At 41.6% G+C, this 25,798-nt stretch overlaps 1 protein-coding gene across 1 annotated transcript in view; it reads left to right on the forward strand.

The window, feature by feature from the left end:
* The window catches only part of LOC134357440 (dynein axonemal heavy chain 8-like), a 1,088,497-nt gene that overhangs the window by 151,266 nt on the left and 911,433 nt on the right, over window positions 1–25,798 (forward strand). The window contains exons 14-16 of the mRNA XM_063069028.1: window positions 11,847–11,946; window positions 13,157–13,276; window positions 24,590–24,725. Of these exons, the coding sequence (XP_062925098.1) occupies window positions 11,847–11,946; window positions 13,157–13,276; window positions 24,590–24,725 (356 nt within the window). The remainder of the gene's footprint in view (window positions 1–11,846; window positions 11,947–13,156; window positions 13,277–24,589; window positions 24,726–25,798) is intronic.

Raw genomic sequence — 25,798 nt, forward strand, 5'->3', positions numbered from 1 at the left:
TGGGTAGGAAGGGTGACAAGGTTCTGCAAGGTGAGTTCAGGGTGTTAGATGCTAAGTTAAATGACAGGATCTCCAGGCTTCTGATCTCAGGATTGCTATTCATGTCACGTGCTAGTGTGGCCAAAAATGGAAAATAACACAATTTTACATGTGAAAAAGGAGATGATGCAGCAGGGAGAGCTTCAGATTTTTGTTTCATTGGGCTCCCTCTCCATAAACAGGACGGTTTGTACCTGAACTGGAGCGGAACTAATATCCTTGTGCGAAGGTTTGTGCCATTTAAACTAGAGTTGCAGAGGGATGGGAGCCAGAGTGTCAGGGCAGCTAGTGGAGTAATTGTGGAGAAAGATGTTGATAAGCCTACACACAAGGACATGCATTGAAAGGTTTGAGCATGCTGGGAGTAATATTCCAAAGTGCATTCAGTTCAATGCAAGGAGCATTGTAGGTAAGATATGGACTATCCAATTGTCAGTGGGATATAGAGGGACAAATTTGTAGAAAATTGCAGATTGTTAAAAGAAACATAAAGTTGTGATGGTAGGTGATTTTAACTTTCCATATATTGACTGGGGCTCCCATACTGTAAAAACACTGGATGGGAAAGAATTTGTCAAATGTGTTCAGAAAAGTTTCCTTAATCAATACATAGAAGTCCTAAGAAGACAGAGTGTGATATTAGATATCCTATAAATGGAATGAGACAGGGCAGGTGACAGAAGTTTGTGTAGGGGAACAATTTGTATCTAGTGATCATGTTGTTATTGGTTTCGAAGTAGATACGGAAAAAGATAGGTCTGGTCTGCAGGTTAAGATTCTAAATTGGAGAAAGGCCAATTTTGATGGTATCAGAAAGGATCTGGCAAATGTGGATTGAGACAGGTTGCTTTCTGACAGAAGGATACTTGGTACGTGGGAGGCCTTCAAAAATGAAATTTTGAGAGCACAGTGTTTTTTCTCGTTCCTATCAGAATAAAAGGCAAGACTAACAGGTTTAGGAGCTTTGATTTTCGAGAGATTGAGGTGCTGGTTAAGAAAGGGAATGAAGTGCATAGCATGTATAGGCAGCAAGGAACAGATAAAGCACTTGAGAAGTATAAGAAATGTAAGACAACACTTAAGAGGAAAATCAGGGGTGTTAAAAGACGGCATGAGGTTGCTCTATTAGACAAGGGGAAGCAGAATCCTAAGGGCTTCTACTGATATGTTAGAGCAAAAGGATTAGCATGGTACAAAATTGGTGTGTGTTCCATTATTAAAAAAGGCCCCTGAGAATAAGATGGGAAATTATAGGCTGGTGAGCCTGATGTCTACTACTACTACTACTACTACATGGACTCAGGCCTAGGGGGCCTGATGTCAGTAGTAGGTAAACTAGTAGAAAGTATTTCAGTAAGTATTTGGATAGATAGGGATAGTCAGCATGGCTTAGTGTGTGGCATGTCATGTCTTATCAATACTATAGAGTATTTTGAGGAAGTTACCAGGAAAATTGATGAAGAAAGTGGATGTAGTGTGCATGGACTTTAGCAAGATTTTTGTCAAGGTCCTGCTTGGGATGTTGGTCAAGAGTTTTAGTCTCTTGGCATTCAGGATGAGGTAGTAAATTGGATTTTGCATTGGCTTTGTGGGTTAAGCCAGAGAGTATTAGTAGAGTGTTGCTTGTCTGTTACTAGTGGTGTGCCGCAGGGACTGGTACTGGGTCCATTGTTGCTCGTCATCTTTAACAACACTCTGGACGGTAATAGAAACATAGAAACATAGAAAATAGGTGCAGGAGTAGGCCATTCGGCCCTTCGAGCCTGCACCGCCATTTATTATGATCATGGCTGATCATCCAACTCAGAACCCAGCCTTCCCTCCATACCCCGTGACCCCTGTAGCCACAAGGGCCATATCTAACTTCCTTTTAAACATAGCTAATGAACTGGCCTCAACAGTTTGCTGTGGCAGAGAATTCCACAGATTCACCACTCTCTGTGTGAAGAAGTTTTTCCTAACCTCGGTCCTAAAAGGCTTCCCCTCTATCCTCAAACTGTGACCCCTCGTTCTAGACCTCCCCAACATCGGGAACAATCTTCCCGCATCTAGCCTGTCCAATCCCTTTAGGATCTTATACGTTTCAATCAGATCCCCCCTCAATCTTCTAAATTCCAACGAGTACAAGCCCAGTTCATCCAGTCTTTCTTCATATGAAAGACCTGCCATCCCAGGAATCAATCTGGTGAACCTTCTTTGTACTCCCTCTATGGCAAGGATGTCTTTCCTCAGATTAGGGGACCAAAACTGCACACAATACTCCAGGTGTGGTCTCACCAAGGCCTTGTACAACTGCAGTAGTACCTCCCTGCTCCTGTACTCGAATCCTCTCGCTATAAATGCCAGCATACCGTTCGCCTTTTTCACCGCCTGCTGTACCTGCATGCCCACTTTCAATGACTGGTGTATAATGACACCCAGGTCTCGTTGCACCTCCCCTTTTCCTAATCGGCCACCATTCAGATAATAATCTGTTTTCCTATTTTTGCCACCAAAGTGGATAACTTCACATTTATCCACATTAAATTGCATCTGCCATGAGTTTGCCCACTCACCCAACCTATCCAAGTCACCCTGCATCCTCTTAGCATCCTCCTCACTGCTAACACTGCCACCCAGCTTCGTGTCATCCGCAAACTTGGAGATGCTGCATTTAATTCCCTCATCCAAGTCATTAATATATATTGTAAACAACTGGGGTCCCAGCACTGAGCCTTGCGGTACCCCACTAGTCACCGCCTGCCATTCTGAAAAGGTCCCGTTTATTCCCACTCTTTGCTTCCTGTCTGCTAACCAATTCTCCACCCACACCAATACCTTACCCCCAATACCATGTGCTTTAAGTTTGCACACTAATCTCCTGTGTGGGACCTTGTCAAAAGCCTTTTGAAAATCCAAATATACCACATCCACTGGTTCTCCCCTATCCACTCTACTAGTTACATCCTCAAAAAATTCTATGAGATTCGTCAGACATGATTTTCCTTTCACAAATCCATGCTGACTTTGTCCGATCATTTCACCGCTTTCCAAATGTGCTGTTATCACATCCTTGATAACTGACTCCAGCAGTTTCCCCACCACCGACGTTAGGCTAACCGGCCTATAATTCCCCGGTTTCTCTCTCCCTCCTTTTTTAAAAAGTGGGGTTACATTAGCCACCCTCCAATCCTCAGGAACTAGTCCAGAATCTAACGAGTTTTGAAAAATTATCACTAATGCATCCACTATTTCTTGGGCCACTTCCTTAAGCACTCTGGGATGCAGACCATCTGGCCCTGGGGATTTATCTGCCTTCAATCCCTTCAATTTACCTAACACCACTTCCCTACTAACATGTATTTCGCTCAGTTCCTCCATCTCACTGGACCCTCTGTCCCTTACTATTTCTGGAAGATTATTTATGTCCTCCTTAGTGAAGACAGAACCAAAGTAATTATTCAATTGGTCTGCCATGTCCTTGCTCCCCATAATCAATTCACCTGTTTCTGTTTGCAGGGGACCTACATTTGTCTTTATCAGTCTTTTCCTTTTTACATATCTATAAAAGCTTTTACAGTCCGTTTTTATGTTCTCTGCCAGTTTTCTCTCATAATCTTTTTTCCCCTTCCTAATTAAGCCCTTTGTCCTCCTCTGCTGAACTCTGAATTTCTCCCAGTCCTCAGGTGAGCCACTTTCTCTGGCTAATTTGTATGCTACTTCTTTGGAATTGATACTATCCCTAATTTCTCTTGTCAGCCACGGGTGCACTACCTTCCTTGATTTATTCTTTTGCCAAACTGGGATGAACAATTGTTGTAGTTCATCCATGCAACCTTTAAATGCCTGCCATTGCATATCCACCGTCAATCCTTGAAGTGTCATTTGCCAGTCTATCTTAGCTAATTCATGTCTCATACCTTCAAAGTTACCCCTCTTTAAGTTCAGAACCTTTGTTTCTGAATTAACTACGTCACTCTCCATGTTAATGAAGAATTCCACCATATTATGGTCACTCTTACCCAAGGGGCCTCTCACGACAAGATCGCTAATTAACCCTTCCTCATTGCTCAAAACCCAGTCCAGAATAGCCTGCTCTCTAGTCGGTTCCTCGACATGTTGGTTCAAAAAACCATCCCGCATACATTCCAAGAAATCCTCTTCCTCAGCACCTTTACCAATTTGGTTCACCCAGTCTACATGTAGATTGAAGTCACCCATTATAACTGCTGTTCCTTTATTGCACACATTTCTAATTTCCTGTTTAATACCATCTCCGACCTCACTACTACTGTTAGGTTGCCTGTACACAACTCCCAGCAGCGTCTTCTGCCCCTTAGTGTTACGCAGCTCTACCCATATCGATTCCACATCTTCCCGGCTTATGTCCTTCCTTTCTATTGCGTTAATCTCTTTTTTAACCAGCAACGCCACCCCACCTCCCCTTCCTTCGTGTCTATCCCTCCTGAATATTGAATATCCCTGAACGTTGAGCTCCCATCCCTGGTCACCCTGGAGCCATGTCTCTGTGATCCCAACTATATCATAATCATTAATAACAATCTGCACTTTCAATTCATCCACCTTATTACGAATGCTCCTTGCATTGACACATAAAGCCTTCAGGCGCTCTTTTACAACTCTCTTAGCCCTTTTTAATGCTTGCCCTGGATTTGTCGGCCTGCCACTTTTACTTTTCCCCTTTGTACTTTTTGCTTCTACGCTCACTTTACACTCCTCTGTCTCTCTGCACTGGTTCCCATCCCTCTGTTGTGAACTAACCTCCTCACACCTAGCCGCTTTAATTTGATTCCCACCCCCCAACCATTCTAGTTTAAAGTCACCTCAGTAGCCCCCGCTAATCTCCCTGCCAGGATATTGGTCCCCCTAGGATTTAAGTGTAACCCGTCCTTTTTGTACAGGTCACACCTACGCCAAAAGAGGTCCCAATGATCCAAAAACTTGAATCCCTGCCCCCTGCTCCAATCCCTCAGCCACGCATTTATCCTCCACCTCATCGCATTCCTACTCTCACTGTCGCGTGGCACAGGCAGTAATCCCGAGATTATGTGGTAAACTGGATCAGCAAATTTGTAGATGATACCAAGATTTGGTAGTGGGTAGCAAGGAAGACTATGAAAGCTTGCAGCGGGATCTGACATGCTGAAAAAATGGGCTGAAAAATGGCTGGTGGAATTTAATGCAGTCATTATTGAGATGATGCACTTTGGGAGGACAAACTAGGGTAGGACTTACACAGTGAATGGTAGGGCACTGAGGAGTACAGAAAGATATCAAGATTGAATGAGTGCCACGAAAATTTACAAGGATATTGTCAGACCTTGAGGACCTGAGTTATATGGAAAACTTGAATAGGGTAGAACTTTATTCCATGTGGTGCAGAGGAACGAGAGGATATTTGATAGAGCTATACAAAATTATGAGTGGTACAGATAGGGTAAATGCAAACAGGCTTTTTCCACTGAGGTTGTATAAAACTGGAAAAGAAGTCATGGGTTAAGGGTGAAAGGTTAAATGTTTAAGGGGAACTTCTTCACACAGTGGGTGGTGTGAAGTGGGGAATGAACTCCAGTGGATGTGGTGGATGCAGGTTTGATTTCAATATTTATAAGAAATTTGGATAGGTACATAGATGGAAGGGGTATGTAGTGCAATGGCCAAGAGATAACCTTTTAGCCTATGGGAGGACCTTTCAAGAGTTGATAACAATAGTGTAGAAGCTGCCCTTCAGTTTGGTTATTGGTGATTTTGGTCTTTTGTATCTGTTACCTGATGGAAAAGGGGGAAATAGAAAATGACTGGAGACTGAGGGGTAATCTTAAAGAAATGTACAAAATCATGAAGGTTAAAGATAGGATAAATCCACTCACACTTTTTTCCTACGGTGGGGAATCAAGAACCAAAGAGCAATTAAGTTGAGAGGGGAAAGATTTAATAAGAACTTTAGAGCATCTTTTTTACACTAATAGCGGTATAAATAAATATAATGCCCTGGTTCACATCTTTACTGTTATGCTATAGGTATTTCATTTAGCAGCTCTGTAAGAGTTGCTGTTCTGCTTTCACCCTGTTTGGGTTATTGTTAAAGATGAGGGATGATGTGGAATGTGTGCCATCCAATTAGAGGGAGGTTTTCTTGGTGAGGGACAATAAGGTTGGGCTTGGGGCTTTGGTTCAAGAGGACATGAAGAGAGAAGACGCTGGGGAGAATCGGTCGTAGCATACGATACAATGGGAGACCTGTTTATTCGAGATGGATTGTGAGCGACATTCGGAAGGTGGTGTGTGCTTTCACGTTGACCAAGGGCACAGCGTGTGAGCTCCAACTTGTGCACATTTGACTGTTTAATTAGAATGGGCCCTTTTCTTTTTGTTATTCTTTACTAACCCTTCAGTTAAAATTCATAAATACAATTCCTTTAATCGTATGCAGTGTACTGTCTGTTATTTCATGGCATTAATTTGTAACCAGGTAGCAAATGACACAACATCCACACAAACCGAGGTTTGGGGTGGTATCAAGCGTGCCTCAATCCCTCAAGTTTGGCGGGGCCAGAGATTGTCTTACCTAGACTTATGCAGCCGAGGAAACCAAAATGGTTTCATAAAGAATCAGCTGCCAAAGAAAGTAGTTGAGGCAGGTACAGTAATAACTTTAAAAAGATAGTTGAATAGGTACGTAGGTAGGAAGGGTTTAGAGGTTTTTGGACCAAATACGGACAAATAGAAATAGCTTAGATGGTCACCATATTTAGCATGGACCAGTTGGGCCAAAGGGTTTCTTTCCATGCTGTATCACTCTCTAACTTGATTACTCTATGTCCCAATTACTAAAAGGTAATTTCCAATGCCTTTGAGAGATCTACTTCTAATATTGAGTTATTATTTGGTTAAACACTGACCAGAACTTCTACAATTTTGTTTTGAACCAAAGTGAGAAAGGTTAATGGTATCATGACACCATATATTTTTGAAGTTCCTGATTTTCTACTGAATACATCACCTGGCTGACGTTAATTGGTAGATGCAGTGGCAATCAGCAGAAACGAAACAGTGAAGTTGTTACATTCAAGATTGCAGTGACAACATTGATTTCTTGACCATGTTTCTATCATACTTGTCTTCCTTTCATGAGAACAATATTAATCAATTTATCAAACATGTAGAAGTAGTGGATTAAATTAGTGAGTTACTTGTCATAAGAACTTGGGTATGATATGATAATATTATTAGTTAAAAGGCAAATTATTGTGTATTTAGGAACTTAAAAAATAAAATATGTTTTGTAATTTTAGTCATAGGCATAGTCATAGTCATACTTTATTGATCCCGGGGGAAATTGGTTTTCGTTACAGTTGCACCATAATAATAAATAGTAATAGAACCATAAATAGTTAAATAGTAATATGTAAATTATGAAATAAGTCCAGGACCAGCCTATCGGCTCAGGGTGTCTGACCCTCCAAGGGAGGAGTTTGATGGCCACAGGCAGGAATGACTTCCTATGATGCTCGGTGCTGCATCTCGGAGGAATGAGTCTCTGGCTGAATGTACTCCTGTGCCCACCCAGTACATTATGTAGTGGATGGGAGACATTGACCAAGATGGCATGCAACTTAGACAGCATCCACTTTTCAGACACCACAGTGAGAGAATCCAGTTCCATCCCCACAACATCACTGGCCTCTTAAACCGTCATCTTAGTAACAACAAGGATGTTTAATGTACAGTATACTCAGTGGCCACTTCATTAAGTACACTTGTACACCTGTACTTTAATACAAATATCTAATCAACCAATTACGTTGCAGCAACTCAATGCTTAAAAGCGTGCAGACTTGGTCAAGAGGTTCAGTTGTTCAGAACAAACATCAGATTTGGGAAGAAATGTGATCTAAGTTACTTTGACAGTGGAATAATTGTGCTAGATGGGGTGATTTGAGTATCTCAGAAACTGCTGGGATTTTCATAACACAAGAAGACAAGAAATAGGAGCAGGAGTAGGCCATCCGGCCCATCGAGCCTGCCCTGCCATTCAATAAGATCATGGCTGATCTGTCCGTAAACTCAGCTTCATCTACATGCCTTTTCCCCATAACCCTTAATTCCCCTACTATGTAAAAATCTGTCTAACTGTATCTTAAATATATTTAGTGAAGAAGCCTCAACTGCTTCCCTGGGCAAAGAAGTTCACAGATCCACCACTCTCTGGGAAAACCAGTTTCTCCTCATCTCCGTCCTAACTCTTCTCCCCCGAACCTTGAGGCAATATCCCCTAGTTTTAGTTTCACCTACCAATGGAAACAACTTTCCTGCTTCTACCTTATCTATCCCTTTCAAAATGTTATATGTTTCTATAAGATCCCCTCACTCTTCTGAATTCCGAAGAGTATAGTCCCAGGTAACTCAATCTCTCCTCATAAGTTAACCCCTTCATCTCTGGAATCAACCTGGTGAATCTCCTCTGCACTGCCTCTAAAGCCAGTATATCCTTCCTCAAGAATGGAGACCAGAACTGCACACAGTACTCCAGGTGTGGCCTCACCAGTACCCTGTATAGTTGCAGCATGACCTCCCTGCTCTTAGATTCAGTTCCTCTAGTAATGGAGGCCAACATTCCATTTGCCTTCTTAATAACCAACTTATTAAGTTGCATGCCAACTTTTTGTGATTCATGAACAAGCACTCCCAAGTCCCTCTGCACAACTGCATGCTGCAATCTTCCATAATAATCTGTTCTTCTATTATTCCTTCCAAAGTGGATGATCTCGCATTTACCAACATCGTATTCCATCTGCCAGACCTTGGCCCATTCACTTAACCTATCGATATCCCTCTGCAGACTCTCCACCTCCTCTGTACAGTTTGCTTTTCCATTCAGTTTAGTGTCATCAGCAATTTTTGCTACGCTACACTCAGTCCCCTCTTCCAAATCATCAATGTAAATGGTAAACATCTGCGGGCCCAGTACCGACCCCTGCGGCACCCCACTCACCACAGACTGCCAACCGGAGAAACATCCATTTATACCAACTCTCTGCCTTCTATTGGTTAACCCATCTACTATCTATGCTAATACACTTCCTCCTACTCCACGTATCTGTAACTTATTTATAAGTCTCTTGTGAGGCATCTTATTGAATGCCTTCTGGAAATCCAAGTATATGACATCCACCTGTTCCCCTCTATCTACTGCACTCATTATGTCCTCAAAGAACTCCAGTAAGTTTGTCAAACAGGACCTGCCCTTTCTGAATATATGCTGCGTTTGTCTAATGGAACCAGTCTTTTCTACATGTTTCACTATTTCTTCCTTAATAACAGCTTCAAGCTTTTTCCCGACTACGGATGTTAAGCTAACTGGCCTATAGTTGCCTGTCTTTTGCCTACATCCTTTTTTAAAATGTGGCGTGACATTTGCTGTCTTCCAGTCTGCCAGGACCTGCCCAGAGTCGAGAGAGTTTTGGTAAATGATTGCCAACGTGTCTAATATAACCTCCGCCAAGTCCCTCAGCACCCTTCAGGCCCTCTAGTTTGCTCATCACTATCTGTTTAGTGACAGTGATTTTTATCAAGGTTCTCACCTCCCACTTCGTCCATAACATCATTATTTGGCATATTGGACATGTCCTGCATTGTGAGGACCGACACAAAATAGTCGTTCAGTGCCTCAGCCATTTCTTTATCACCCAATATCAATTTCTCCTTCTTGTCTTCCAAGGGACCTACGTTGACTTTAGCTACCCTCTTCCACTTTATATATTTATAAAAACTTTTGCGATCTGTTTTTATATTTTGTGCAAATTTACTTTCATACTCTATCTTCCCTTTCCTTATTTCTGTTTAGTTGTTCTTTGTTGCTTTTTAAAGTTTTCCCAATCCTCCAGTCTCCCACTACTATTTGTGATTTTGTATACATGAGCTTTTAATTTGATACTATCTTTTATTTCCTTAGTTATCCAAGGCTGGCTCTCCCTACGCTTATGCGCTTACTTTTGACTGGAATATACTTTTGTTGAGCACTGTGCAAAATCTCTTTGAAAGTATTCCACTGTTCCTTAACTGTCCTACCAAATAGCCTGTGCTCTCAATCCACATTAGCCAACTCCTCCCACATCCTGTTGTAGTCTCCTTTGTTCAAGCATAATACACTAGTTTTAGTTCAAACTATTTGATCCTCCATCTGTATGCAGAATTCAATCATACTATGATCACCCTTTCCAAGAAGATCCCTGACTACAAGATCATTAATCTTACCTGTCTCATTGCACAGGACTAGATCTAAGATAGTATTTTCCCTTGTAGGTTCACTAACACGCTGCTCAAGAAAACCATCGCGGATGCATTCTATGAAATCCTCCTCAAGACCTCCTTGAACAACCTGATTCACCCAATCTATGTGGAAGTTAAAATCCCCCATGACAACTGCCTTTCTGTTCTTACAAGTCTCAGTTATTTCTTGGTTAATCGCCTCTGCCACTGCAACAATTTTATTAGGTGGCCTATAGACAACTCCCACCTGTGATTTTTTTCCCTTTACTATTCTTAATCTCTATTCAGATGGCCTCAACATTCTGCTCCATAGATCTTACATCGTCTCTCACAATCACCCTGATCTCATTCTTAATCAAGAGCGACACCCCACCTCCTTTGCCTTCCTGCCTATCTTTCCGTATTACCTGATACCTCTGGATATTTAATTCCCAGTCATCTCCACCTTGCAACCAGGTTTCTGTAATGGCCACTAAATCATATGCCTTGGTCCTGATCTGTGCCACAAGTTCGCTAACCTTGTTTCTAATACTACGGGCATTTAGGTAAAGTGCCCTTATACTCATTGTCCTTTTAGAATCTAGTGACCGATGCGATTTCTGCTTTTTATTTTTATGCACTCTACTCTTACCTTTTTCTTCACTAACTCTAGCTTTGGTCGCTGCATCACTTTCTTCTTCTTTTCTGTGTGGGTTCCCATCCCCCTGCCATATTAGTTTAAAATCTCCCCAACAGCACTAGCAAACAATCTCCCTAGGACATTGATCCTGGCTCTGCCCAGATGTAAACCATCCGGATGGTACTGGTTCTACCTCCCCCAGAAGTGGTTCCAATGCCCCAAGAATCTGAAACCCTCCCTCCTGCAGCACCGCTCAAGCCGCATATTCATTCTAGCTATCTTGCTATTCCAATTCTAGCTAGCACGTGGCACTGGTAATAATCCTGAGATTATCACCTTTGAGGTCATGCTCTTTAATTTATCGCCTAGCTCCTGAAACTCAGCTTGTAGGACCTCATCCTGCTTTCTTCCTATAGCGTTAGTACCTACATGCACCACGACAGCTGGGTGCTCACCCTCTCCTTTCAGAATGCCCTGCAGCTTCTCCGAGACATCTCTAACCCTTGCGCCCGGGAGGCACAACGATCATGCGCAACAATCTCTAATTTTCAGAAAATGGCGTGTAAAACAAAAACACCTAATGAACGGCAGTTCTGTGAGCAAAAATGTCTTGTCAATGAGAGAGTTCATTGGAGAATGACCAGACTGGTTCATGCTGACGGGTAGGTGACAATAATTCAAATAACCACGTTTTACACCAGTGGTGTGCAGAAGAATGACTTTGAATCCACATCATGTCGAACATTGAAGTGCATGGCCTACACTACAGCAGCAGAAGGCCACACTGTGTTCCGCCAAGTATCTGAAACAGTGGCCACTGAGTATAATTAATTGTATGATACAGGATTGACACATGACCATCATGATGCTATTTGTAATGGATCATGGTTTACTTATGCTAAACTTATTGCCTTAGATTTCAGAATTTGAATATTCCATCTCTTGAGTCAGAAATTGAAGAAACAATTGAACGTATTCTTCAACACTATGTTGGCGAGTTAATGTTCATTAAAAAGGTAAGAATTTTATTTACATGATACTGTAGTCATTTCTATTTACCAATTCAACTGACACATGAAATGGGAAACTTGATCTCTTCTACTTAATTGAAATCTTTAGTGGCCCTGGAGCCTGGTTGCTTTTAGTTTCTTTGACAGTCATAGTGAGGTCCAATGTAAACAAGAAGAACAACATCTTACTTTCTGGAATAATTTTTTAATTCTCCAACATTAGATACATTATTTTTTCATTGTTTCAGATACTTAATCATACTTCTGGTCCTTTTCTCATGCAGTTTATTTAAAATGTCTCACTTGTCAACATGCATCTTATCATCTGACTTATGTTAACCTATCTGGGAATCAGAATCAGGTTTAATATCACTGGTATTTGTGATGAAATTTGTTATTTTGTGGCAGCAGTACATTGCAATACATAATCATTTTTTTTAAATTACAGTAAGAAATACATATATAAAAATTAAATTAAGTAGTGCAAAAAAACTGCAAGAAATAAGGAGGTAGTGTACAGTATAAAGGTTCATTGGCCATTCAGAAATTTGATGGTAGAAGGCAAGAAGTTATTTTTGAAATATTGAATGTGTCTCTTTAGGCTCCTGTACCTCCTCCTTGATAGTAGCAATGAAATGAGGGTATGTTCTGGGTGATGGGAGTCCCTAATGATGGATACTGTCTTTTTGAAATCCTTTTACAGTATGGGATTCCCAGCCAATATATGGAAAGTTCAAATCAGCTGCGATAACAACCTTATGTTTCTTGAAGCAGCCTGTGATCTCTTTACAAATTAGTTCCTCGAAATCCCTAGGACTGTTGGGTGGTCTGCAATATAGCCTTATTAACGTGGTCATATCTTTCTTATTTCTCAGTTCCACCCATAAAGTCAAACTAGCCAAAGATTTGTACTATGAATGATAGGGCACTAGAGAGTGTAATGGAGTGAAGGTACCTTGGATTATAAGTGCACAGTGTGTTGAAAGCAGCATAACAGGTAGATTGAATAATGAAAAACACATTTAGCATGCTGTCCTTGAGAATAGCTGTTGGGACATTATGTTGCTGTTGAATAAGTGAATGGTGAGGCTGTAAGGTTGGAGTACTGTGTGCACTTTTGGTCACCTTTCTTCTTAGTTGTAAATGTGTGCACTTTTATGTTAATTTTAAATTTGTTTGCAAAATATTGATTTTGTCAATTTGATTATCTTTGCAGCATTATCACACCTATAAAGAGAATCCACATCTTATAAGAGACATGCCTCCTGCAGCTGGAAAGATACTGTGGGCAAGACAACTCTTCAGACGTATATTTGTACCTATTGACTTTTTCGATGTAAGTTTGTTTACAAAAAAAAAAATCTTTTCTTGGTTGATAATGCAGACCAGGGCCTTTTTGCAAATGTGTTTGCATTACTTCCAGGTGCCTCTTTTCTATGAAAATATGTCCATTTAGATGACTGATGAGGCTTTATAAATCTTCATGTCACTGGGATTTGGCAGACACATCAGAGGCAGTCACCTCAGTTCTATCAGGAATTAGAGCAGCCTTCTAATGGTTGTAATGAGATTGTAGCAAGCAGAGTTCATAACAAAGCCCAGATATGCACAGTAAGGTACTGTGAAACATAATTCAAAGCAACATCCTTTTGTTATTGCTTCAGGCTGATTTAAAAGTACTTATTCAGAAGGCTCTATTTTTCTTGTATTCACACTAATATTTCTCTCTCAACCCTCACACTCTCATTTACTGTTTTTAAAACTTTCTTGAGCTCAAATTGGATTGTGCTTCTGCTACGAAGGAATAATGATAATATCTCATTAATAAAATGTTTACTGAGAACTTAATAACATACAACAAACATGAAACAGCCACTGGAAGGAAGATAAGGGTATGTTGCTATTGATCAAAGGCCCACTGATTTTCTCAATATGTTTTTTTTTAGCATGTCACATCAGCCAGTCAGCCATTCTTGTCTGACGCATGGTGTCAGATTGGTCTCCTCTCGGATTAACCAGGTCACAATATGAATGTTCCTGACTCAACCCTTTTTTTTAATGAGGCTGAGTGGCTAGCTCAACGCTCAACCCAGCACAGATGGAAAGCATGCTCAGGGGGTGGACCAACTTGGATTTGAACTCGGGAGCCTTCGCTCTGGAGTCCGGCGCTGATGCCATTGCGCCACCAGCCGGCCCTCAGTATGTAAATGGCTTAAAATGTGGTGTTCAAGAAGGAGGATAGTCATTGATTTCAAGGAGATATAGATGGGTTGGTGGAGTGAGTGAACATGGTGCATATAAAATTTAATGCAAAAAATAGCAAGAAGTTACACTTTGGTAGAAAGGACAAGACAGAACAATGTAAATGAGATGGTTGTCTAAACGGGGTAGAAGAACAGAGAGAAACTTACGGGATTTTAGGTTTAATTTATGAGATATAGCATATAAGAATGAGAAAGAATATCTGTAAAGCACTGGTCTGAACACAATTGTATTATTATGTCCTGTCCAGGGCACCTCAAATCAGGAAACCTTTGACAGCCTCAGAGAGGTTGCAGAAGATATTTACTTGTATGATTCCGCTGAGGAGGGTTTAGACATGCTGGTTGGCAGGTTACTGGCTATTGTGAATGCAGTAGGACAATCAAATAGAAATTGATTGGCATGTAAGAAAGTATAGGTTTCTAGGAAATAAGTGAGGATATAACATTGATGGGGTTGCTCTGCGCCAACTGGCCTATAGTAATGTAGAAATGTGAGTTCAGTGAATAAGCTGAAGAAGCTATCACCATGACTCAATCTATGATTCTATAAGAGCTGGTTAATGGGATTGGTATAGGTAAGTATTAGATAGTCAGCATTTTCGTGGTGGGGGAATATAGAGACATAGAGTCATTGGGATCTCTTCTAGTCCAGAGGTGACCTGTATAAGAGGGTCAGGTTACTCCTAAACTGTAGGGGAACTGATATTCTGGTGAGCAGGTTTTATAGAGCTACCAAGGGTTTAAATTAGTTTGGCAGGACTTATGACGCAAAATAATAGTGTGGCAAATGAAAAAGCTGAGAAAATATCATAGTTAAAGCAAGCATGATCAATGGACAGGACAGGCAGGGAGAGGAAAGGGAGCAAGGCAGATCTGTTACATTAAACAGAATTCATTTTACTGCAGGAAGATTGACTGGTTAAAAAAAAAGAAATGAACTTAGGGCAGGCTTAGGTACTTGGGGCTGGGATATTATACCTATTATAGAAATATGGTTGAAGGACACAAGGTCTGGCAGTTGTTTCAGGGTATAAATGCTACAGATGTGATAATAACTCAGGTCAGAGAAGAAGAGGATTAGAATCAGAAATCAGAATCAGGTTTAATATCATAGGCATACATTGCAAAATTTGTTGTCATGTGGCAGCAGTACATTGCAATACATAATAAAAACTAGAAATTATATATATACACAGTGGCATGCGAAAGTTTGGGCACCCCTGGTCAAAATTTCTGTTACTGTGAATAGCTAAGCAAGTAAAAGTTGACCTGATTTCCAAAAGGCATAAAGTTAAAGATGACACTTTTCTTTAATAGTTTAAGGAAGATTACTTTTTTACTTCCATCTTTTACAGTTTCAAAATAACAAAAAAGGAGAAGGGCCCGATGCAAAAGTTTGGGCACCCTGCATGGTCAGTACTTAATAACACCCCCTTTGGCAAGTATCACAGCTTGTAAATGCTTTCTGTAGCCATCTAAGAGTCTTTCAATTCTTATTTGGGGGATTTTCGCCCATTCTTCCTTGCAAAAGGCTTCTAGTTCTGTGAGATTCTTGAGCCCTCTTGTATGCACTGCTCTTTTGAGGTCTATCCACAGATTTTTGATGATGTTTAGGTCAGGGGACTGTGAGGACCATGGCAAAACCTTCAGCTTGTGCCTCTTGGGGTAGTCCATTGTGGATTTTAAGGTGTGTTTAGGATCATTATCCTGTTGTAGAAGCCATCCTGTTTTCACCTTCAGCTTTTTTACAGACGGTGTGATGTTTGCTTCCAGAATTTGCTGGTATTTAATTGAATTCATTCTTCCCTTTACCAGTGAAATGTTCCCCGTGCTACTGGCTGCAACACAAGCCCAAAGCATGATTGATCCACCCCCATGCTTAACAGTTGGAGAGGTGTTCTTTTCATGAAATTCAGCACCCTTTTTTTCTCCAAACATACCTTTGCTCAATGCGGCCAAAAAGTTCCATTTTAACTTCATCAGTCCACATGACTTGTTTCCAAAATGCATCAGGCTTGTTTAGATATTCCTTTGCAAACTTCTGATGCTGAATTTTGTGGTGAGGACGCAGGAAACGTTTTCTTTCAAGTCAAGTCAAGTCGCTTTTTATTGTCATTTCGACCATAAACTGCTGGTACAGTACACAGTAAAACTGAAACAACGTTCCTCCAGGACTATGGTGCTACATGAAACAACACAAAACTACACTACACTAAGTGAGATAATACAAGGCTACACTGGACTATGTAAGACAACACAAAAACTACACTAGACCACAGACCTACACAGGACTACATAAAGTGCACAAAACGATGCAGGGCAGTACAATAAATAACAAACAAGACAATATGCAGAGTAGAGGACAAATTACAATATAATAATAAATGATGTAGATATCAGTCTAGTCTCTGGGTATTAGGGAGTCTGATGGTTTGGGGGAAGAAACTGTTGCACAGTCTGGTTGTGAGAGCCTGAATGCTTCAGTACCTTTTGCCAGATGGCAGGAGGGAGAAGAGTTTATATGAGGGGTGCGTGGGGTCCTTCACAATGCTGTTGGCTTTACAGGTGCAGCGTGTACTGTAAATGTCTGTAATGGCGGGAAGAGAGACCCCAATGATCTTCTCAATTGATCTCACTATCCGCTGCAGGGTCTTGCGATCCGAGACGGTGCAATTCCTGAACCAGGCAGTGATGCAGCTGCTCAGGATGCTCTTGATACATCCTCTGTAGAATGTGATGAGCATGGGGGGTGGGAGATGTACTTGTCTCAGCCTTCGCAGAAAGTAGAGACGCTGCTGTGCTTTCTTGGCTATGGAGCTGGTGTTGAGGGACCAGGTGAGATTCTCCGCCAGGTGAACCCCAAGAAATTTGGTGATCTCAATAATCTTAATGGAGGAGCCGTCAATGTTCAGCGGAGAGTGATTGCTCCGTGCTCTCTTGAAGCCAACAACCCTCTCTTTTGTTTTGTTCACATTCAGAGATAGGTTGTTGGCTCTGCACCATTCTGTTAGCTGCTGCACCTCCTCTCTGTATGCTGACTTGTCGTTCTTGCTGATGCGACCCACCATGGTCGTGTCATCGGCGAACTTGATGATGTGATTCAAGCTGTGTATTGCTGCACAGTCGTGAATCAGCAGAGTGAACAGCAGTGGACTGAGCACACAGCCCTGGGGGGTCCCCGTGCTCAGTGCGATGGTGTTGGAGATGCTGTTCCTGATCCAGACTGACTGAGGTCTCTCAGTCAGGAAGTCTAGGATCCAGTTGCAGAGGGAGATGTTCAGGCCCAGCAGTTTCAGCTTTCCAGTCAGGTGCTGAGGAATGATTGTGTTGAATGCTGAACTGAAGTCTATAAACAGCATTTGAACATACGTGTCTTTTTTGTCCAGGTGGGTGATGGCCAGGTGGAGGGTGCTGGCTATGGCATCGTCTGTTGAACAGTTGGGATGATACATGAACTGCAGGGGGTCCAGTGAAGGGGGCAGCAGGGTCTTGATGTGCCTCATGACGAGCCTCTAGAAACACTTCATGATGAAAATAGTCGTTGAGGCAGGACACTGAAGACTTCTTCAGCACGGGGACGATGGTGGTGGCCTTGAAGCACGTTGGAACGATGGCGCTGCTCAGGGGGGTGTTGAAGATGTCAGTAAGAACATCTGCCAGCTGGTCTGCACATCCTCTGAGCACTCTGCTAGGAATATTGTCTGGTCCAGCAGCGTTCTGTGGGTTGACCCTGCATAGAGTTTTCCTCACGTCGGCCATGGTAAGACACAGCGCCTGGTCATTGGGAGGAGGAGTGGTCTTCCTCGCCACCACATCATTTTCCACGTCAAAACGAGAGTAGAAGTTGTTCAACGCATCTGGGAGGGAGGCATCACCAGCTTCTTCTGGTGACTCTTCCATGAAGGTCATATTTGTGCAGGTGTCGCTGCACAGTAGAACAGTGCACCACCACTCTAGAGTCTGCTAAGTCTTCCTGAAGGTCGTTTGCAGTTAAACGGGGGTTTTGATTTGCCTTTCTAGCAATCCTATGAGCAGTTCTCTCGGAAAGTTTTCTTGGTCTTCCAGACCTCAACTTGACCCCCACTGTTCCTGTTAACTGCCATTTCTTAATAACATTACGAACTGAGGAAATGGCTACCTGAAAACGCTTTGCTATCTTCTTATAGCCTTCTCCTGCTTTGTGGGCATCATTTATTTTAATTTTCAAAGTGCTAGTCAGCTGCTTAGAGGAGCCCATGGCTGCTGATTGTAGGGACAAGGTTTGAGGAGTCAGGGTATTTATAAAGCTTTGAAATTTGCATCAGCTGGCCTTTCCTAACGATGACTGTGAACAAGTCATAGCCCTAACAAGCTAATTATGGTCTGAGACATTGGTGAAAGTTATCTGAGAGCTCAAATCTCTTGGGGTGCCCAAACTTTTGCATCGTGCTCCTTTCCTTTTTTTCCGCTCTAAAATTGTACAAAACAAAAATAATACACTAATCTTAAAATGTTAAAAATAATGTTTCATCTTTAACTTTATGATTTTTGGAGATCAGTTCATCTTCTACTCAACTATTCACAGTAACAGAAATTTTGACAGAGGTGCCCAAACTTCTGCATGCCATTGTGTGTGTATACAATATATATATCTCTCACACACACACACACACACACACACACACACATACACAGTGCCTCAAAAAAGTATTCACTACCCTTGGAAGTTTTCATGTTTTATTGTTTTACTGCATTGAATTACAGGGATTTAGTACGGCTTTTTAAAAAAACTGATCAACAGAAAGACTCTTTTGTGTCAAAGTGAAAACAGATCTCTATAATGTCATCTAAATTAATCACAAAAATTAAACACAAAATAATTGATTGCATAAGTATTCACCGCTTTTAATATGACACACCAAATCATCACTGGTGCAGTAAAATGGAGATCTGTTTTTGGAGACCTGTGTGCAGTCAAAGCATTTCAATTGATTATAGTAAAGTTACCTGAATCTGGAAGGTCCAAGGGCTGGTGAGTCAGTATCCTGGCAAAGTATACCATAAAGACAATAGAAGACTCCAAGCAACTCTGCGAAAAGGTTATTGCAAAGTACAAGTCAGGAGATGGATATAGGAAAATTTCCAAGTCACTGAACATTCCTTGGAGTACAGTATAGTTAAGTCAATCATCAAGAAATGGGAAGAATATGGCAGAGCTGTAAATCCGCCGAGAGCAGGCTGTCCTCAAAAACTGAGTGGCCATGAGGAAGACCACCAAAAGACCTTTAACAATTCTGGAGGAGTTACAAGCTTCAGTGGCTGAGATGGGAGAGACTGTACATACAACTGTTGCCTGGGACCTTCTCCAATCATAGCTTTATGGGAGAGTGGCAAATAGAGAGCCACTGTTGAAAAAAATTCACATGAAATCTCGCCTAGAGTTTGCCAGAAGTCAAGTGGGAGACTGAAGTCAGCTGGAAGAAGGTTCTATGGTCTGATGAAACCAAAATTGAGCTTTTTGGCTTTTGGACTAAATGCTAAGTTTGACATAAGCCAAACACCGCACTGCATCAAAAACACATCATTCCTAGTGTGAAGTATGGTGGTGTCTGCATCATGCTGTGGGGATGCTTCAGTGCAGCAAGCCCTGGAAGGCTTGTGAAGCTAGAGGGTAAAATGAATTCAGCAAAATATAGGGAAATCCTGGAGGAAAACCTGATGCAGTCTGCAAGAGAACTGCGATTTGGGAGAAGATTTGTTCTCCGGCAAGACAATGACACCATGCATAAAGCCAAAGCTACACAGGAATGGCTTAAAAACAACAAAGTTAACGTCCTGGAGTGGCCAAGTCAGAGTCCAGACCTCAATCCAATTGAGAATTTGTGGCTAGACTTGAAAAGGGCTATTCACGCATGATCCCCATGCAATCTGACAGAGCTTGAACAGTTTTGTAAAGAAGAATGGAGAAAAATTGCAGTGTCCAGATGTGCAAAGCTGATAGAGACCTATCTACACAGACTCAAGGCTGTAATTTCTGTCAAGTATGCCTCTATTAGATTCTGACTTGAAGAGGGTGAATACTTATGCAGTCAGTTATTTTGTGTTTTATATTTGTAATTCATTTAGATTACTTTGTAAAATCTGTTTTCACTTTGTTACAGAAGAATCTTTTTCTGTTGATCAGTGTCAAAAAAAGCCAAATTAATTCCATAGTGATTCAATTGTTTTAAATAATAAAACACGAAAACATCCTTTCAGAAATACGATGGCAGAGGGGAAGTTGCTATTCCTGAATCACTGAGAGTGTGCCTTCAGGCTACGTTATCTCCTTCCGATAATAGCAATGAAAAGAGGACATGTCCTGGGTGATGGGGGTCCTTAATGATGGTTGCCGGCTTTTTGAGGCATCGCTCTTTGAAGATGTCTTGGATGCGGGGGACGCTAGTCCTATGATGCAGTGGCTGAGTTCACAATATTCTGCAACTTATTTCGATCTTGTGCAGTGCTCCCCACCCCCCATATAGATGAAAGAAAATAATGGTAGTACTTAGAGAGGATATTGCTCGGGGAGGCAGGGTTGGGGATGAAGTATTCGGTGAGGCGATATGGATAGAACTAAGAAAGATGAAAAGGGCGATCACTTTGATAGGATTGTACTAAAGGCAAATAGTTAAGTTGGTAATTTGGATTATTATTGTCACATATACCAAGATACAATGAGAAGCTTTTTTGCATGCCCAATGGAAGAAGGGGGTGATTAGGGAATGGTTGGGTGGGAGATGTCTTTGATTATGTTGGCTGCTTTCTCAAGGTAGTATGATGTGTAGATAGAGTCAGCTGAGGGGAGATTGGTTTTCATGATGGACTGATCTGTGTTCGCAACCATGCAATTTCTTGTGGTCATTTTTTGCCATACCAAACTCTAGATAGAATGCTTTCTATGTTGCACCATTAAAAAAGAGTGAGCCATTCAGAGAGAAGGAGTCGGGGCAGTGGAGTTCCAATGCCCATATAACTGGCCAAGGTACAAAGTTGGATCACTCTGGGTGCTGAGAAGTCAGGGCAGAGGAGATCCGATGCCCGTACATCTGGCCTGTGTGTGAGGTTGGATTGCTCTGGACCCCGAGAGGAGAAGTTGGGGCAGCGGAGTTCTGATGCCCATACAATTGGCCTGGGAGTGAGGTTGGATCAAGCTGATTTGAAGCGCTTGAGAGTGGCTTCGGGTTGGGTAGCGAAATCTGGGCCCGGAACGAGTTGCTGGGGGGCATACTCTATGCCTTGAGCCCTTCACAGTAACCAGGTCCGAGTGCAAGGTACAATCTGCTGTTTAGCCAATTTAAGTGTCGGCCCAGATTGGAGGCGAGAGCCAATTTCATTCACTCCTCTCTCCAGACTCAAAAGACGGTGTCAGGATCCAAGGTGAGAGCCAATTTCGCTCACTTTCTTTCTTCGATGGTCACTCTGCCTCCGTGGCGCTGAGGCTATGAAGACTGACCTGGCTGCTGTGCTTTATGCCCACCAATATGATGAATTGATGAATGAGGCTTTGGGCCTAATCTGGGCTGCCCCAGGGTTCAGATCTGAGGAGTCATTTTGGTTCAGGATGTTGTTATTTACTTCAATTGTTTGCATGATTTGTGTTTTTTTTTCTCCTTACTCTTGCACATTGGTCTTTTTATTTTTATTTTTATTTTTTTCTTTAATTCGGTTTTTTTGGGGGTCCAGGACAAGCTATTGGTGAAATTTAGATCTGGAAACTTGAAGTTCTCAACAAACCCCACCTCAGTACCATTGATATACCTAGGGGCATGTACTCTGCCTTTTCCTGAAGTCAATGACAAAATGAAAGTCTTTTTAAAGCTAGTGGTAATCTCATATTGGAGTAGGGAGAGGTTAAAAATATTACACAAGGGAATTGGGAGGGCAAAAAAAGGTCATGACAGAGCCTTGTCTGATAAGGTAAATGAAAACTGTAAGAGATTCTCTGAGCATATTAAGAGCCAAAAGGGAGCTAGGGAAAGCATAGATCTCCTACGGATAAGTATGGTTGCCTATGTGCGGAGTCACAGGAAATGGATGATTTCTTAAATCACTATTTCTCATCTATATTTACCTTGGAGAAGATTATGAAAGCTAAGGACATTTGGGGTAGAGAATAATGTTGTCTTCAAACATATCCATATTGCCAAAGAGAAAGTGCTAGAATTCTAAGAATACATATGGTGAATAAAACCCTGAAATTTGATGAAATGTATCCTTGGGACATTGTGGAAAGCAAGAGATGAAGTTGTTGAGGCTCTAGTAGAGATAGTTTTCATCCTTATCCATATGTGGAGTACTGGAAGCCTTGACGGTGGCTAACATTATGCTTTTATTTAAGAAGGTCTGCAAGGAAAAGCTAGGAACTACAGGCAAATGAGCCTAACATCAGTAGTGGGGTAGTTACTGGAAGGGATCCTAAGAGGAAAGTTCTACTTGCATTAGGGATGTATGGTATGGCTTTGTGCAGAAAAATCATGCCTCATGAACTTTTTTCAGATATTTGAAGAGGTGATCAAATGGATTGGGTGGCAGGATGGAGATATGTCTCTACCAAAGGAGTTGTAAAGTGCTTCTTCCCTCCGCTAGCTTTCAGGTCACTCTTGGGCAAGGTATAGCACCTGCTCATCCCCCCCAGTCAGGGTTACATGAAGCCATGGGAGCAGGTGGTGGATGGTTGTGTGAGCGGCTGGTGCATATCATAGGTCCTGGTTATGCGACCACAGATGCCAGGCAGACTATCTCTGAAAGTATTGATAATGGCTGGGATCATGTGACTTGTCAAGATACTGCCCAGAAGAAGGCAATGGCAAACCAGTTCTGTGGAAAAATTTGCTAAATATAATCATAGTCATGTTTGATTATGCTGATGATCAAATACATGATGAGAGAATGACAGTAGGTGTTGTGTACATGGACTTAAGCAGGACCTTTCATAAGGTCTCAAATGGCACATTAATCCAGAATATTAGATCACATAAGATCCAGTGCTAGCTAGACAATTGGATTCAAAATGACTTGGTGGTAGCCAGAGGGTGGTACTAGAGAGTTGTTTTCAGATTGGACTCTAGAGACCATTGGTGTTCCTTGGATTGATACTGAATCTTGTTATTTGTCATCTGTATTAAACATTTGGGAGAGAATGTAGTTGGCTGGTTTGTGGGTGACACCCAAATTGGTGGTATGGCAGAGAGTGAAGTGAAGAAGGTTATCTAAGATTAGAGCAGGATCTAGATCAACTGAGAAATTGGGCCTGGGATTAGTAGATGGAATTTAACTCTGACAAATGTGAAGTTTTCCATTTTGAGAATTTAAACCAGGCCAGGATTTACAGAGTAAATGGCAGGACTCCGGAGTGTGCAGTAGAACAGAGAGGCCTAAAGATACAAGTGCACAGTTCTCTGAAAGTGATGATACAGTTGAACAGGGTGTGGAAGAAGGTGTTTGGAATGCTTGCCTTCTTTGGGCAAGGCAATGAATGCAAGAGTTGGGCATCGTGTTACAGCTGTATAAGGCATTGATGAGACTACACCTGGAATATAGATGGCCTACCTATCAGAAAGATGTCATTAAGGTGAAAAGGGATTCACAAGTATGTTACTGGGACTGCAGGGCTTGAGTTTTCCATGGAACTCGATTGACTGAGGTTGATAAGGTGGATAGTCACAGTCTTTTACTCAGGGTGAGCTTTCTTGGCTATGGCATCTATGTGGTTTGACGGAGACAGGTTGTTGGCAACACACATAAAAATTGCTGGTGAACGCAGCAGGCCAGGCAGCATCTATAGGAAGAGGTACAGTCGATGTTTCTGGCTATCTCTTCTTTCAGTTAGTCCTGACGAAGAGTCTCAGACAGAAACATCGACTGCACCTCTTCCTATAGATGCTGCCTGGCCTGCTGCGTTCACCAGCAATTTTTATGTGTGTTGCTTGAAATTCCAGCATCTGCAGATTTCCTCGTGTTTACAGGTTTTTGGCAATGCCTTCTCATAGGAATTTGGAATTCTACTCTAAACCTCAATGCTGTTGATATAGACAGGAGCATGTTCACTGCCCCTCTTCCTTAATTCAATGGCTGGTTCTTTTATTTTGCTGACATTAAAGGAAAATTTGTTGTCATAACATAATGTTATTAAGATCCCTATCTCCTTCCTGTACTCTGACACATCATTATTTGAGATGAGGCCCACAATTGTTGCACCGTCTGCAAACTTGTAGATGGAGTTAGAGCAGAATATGACCATGTAGTCATGAATCACTAAAAAAGTGTTCAGATACTTCGTTGTACTGTTTATTGTGCCAATGAATGTTGGATTGTTACCATGTGCATTAAATATATGTGTCTTTAACTGCCTCCTTTCATTTCAGAAAAATTCTGACATTTTAAAAAACCCTCGGGGCATATCTGTTGTGCGAATGTACAATAAACTTGCATATGTATTGGTCAAGTTTGAAGTATTACACTTTAAGATCTGGTCAAAAGAAACGTCAAAAATTCAATACGGTAAGTGCCTTGTTCATTTTGATTGTCATGCAGCTATATTCTGTTAAGTTGAACGTGTGGCATATATTATAGGAATGAAGGCTAGAAATTGTGTCATTATCTTTCAATGGCATTAAAACAGCTTTATGGTTCACTGTGGGATATCATTACTACCCTTTCATGGCAGCAGTCCTGCCTTTTAAAAATGTGCACTACTGCCATTAGATTGCGTTAAAACAGCATTGGCACACGGAGGCATCAGTGCTCTCAGACTCAATTATGACTTTCAGGTGTTGCCTCTGTGTAATTTGTACCTTCTTACATCTGTGTCAGTGTCCTAGTGTTCACTGGTTTCTTTCCCCATGTCAATGTCTTCCTGGTTGTAGGTTGAGTTGCTACACTTAATTAGCTCTACTTGAAGGATGGTAGCAGGAGAGTACAGTGGTGTGAATGGGGAAGTTAATGGTGAATGCATTATTAAATACATTAGTGGAGATTAGTGCTTCATTGTTGGTGATGTTATAGAGGGACAATGACCCACTTCCATGCTGTATGAGTCTATGACTAATACTGCTTGATAAAGTCTACCACAACGCAAACAATAGTCTTCCACCTTCTGCAGACATTGTAAGTGTCCGGATACCACTGTTTGAGTGTTGATTCAATAAAAGAGTTAGTAAAGGTTAAATTTTCAATGAAGAAATGCAATTTTTTTTTTTGGGTTGTGAATGATACTAAAGTAGATGGTATGATAGCCAATGAAGAATGTTATCAAAATTACAATGGTTTCTTTGTCAGCAAGTGAGTAGGCAAAGAAGAGACAAATTCAATGTGAAAAGTGTTGCATTTTCAGAAGTCAAACCAGGGTGAGACATACAATGAATGGCAGTGCCCTGAGGTGTGTTTTGGAACAGAGGGACCTAGGATTACAAGTAGATAGTTTTCTGAAAGTGATGTCACAGATAGTTAGGGTGGATGAAAAAGACATTACATTCTGCAGGCTGGTCTTTATCAGTCAGGGCATTAAGTATAGAAGTTGGGACATTATGTTGCAGTTGTACAAAGCACAGGTGAGGTGCACTTAGTCATAGAGT

The sequence above is a fragment of the Mobula hypostoma genome, chromosome 2 (genome assembly GCF_963921235.1).
Source record: "Mobula hypostoma chromosome 2, sMobHyp1.1, whole genome shotgun sequence".
NCBI classification, from domain to species: domain Eukaryota; kingdom Metazoa; phylum Chordata; class Chondrichthyes; order Myliobatiformes; family Myliobatidae; genus Mobula; species Mobula hypostoma.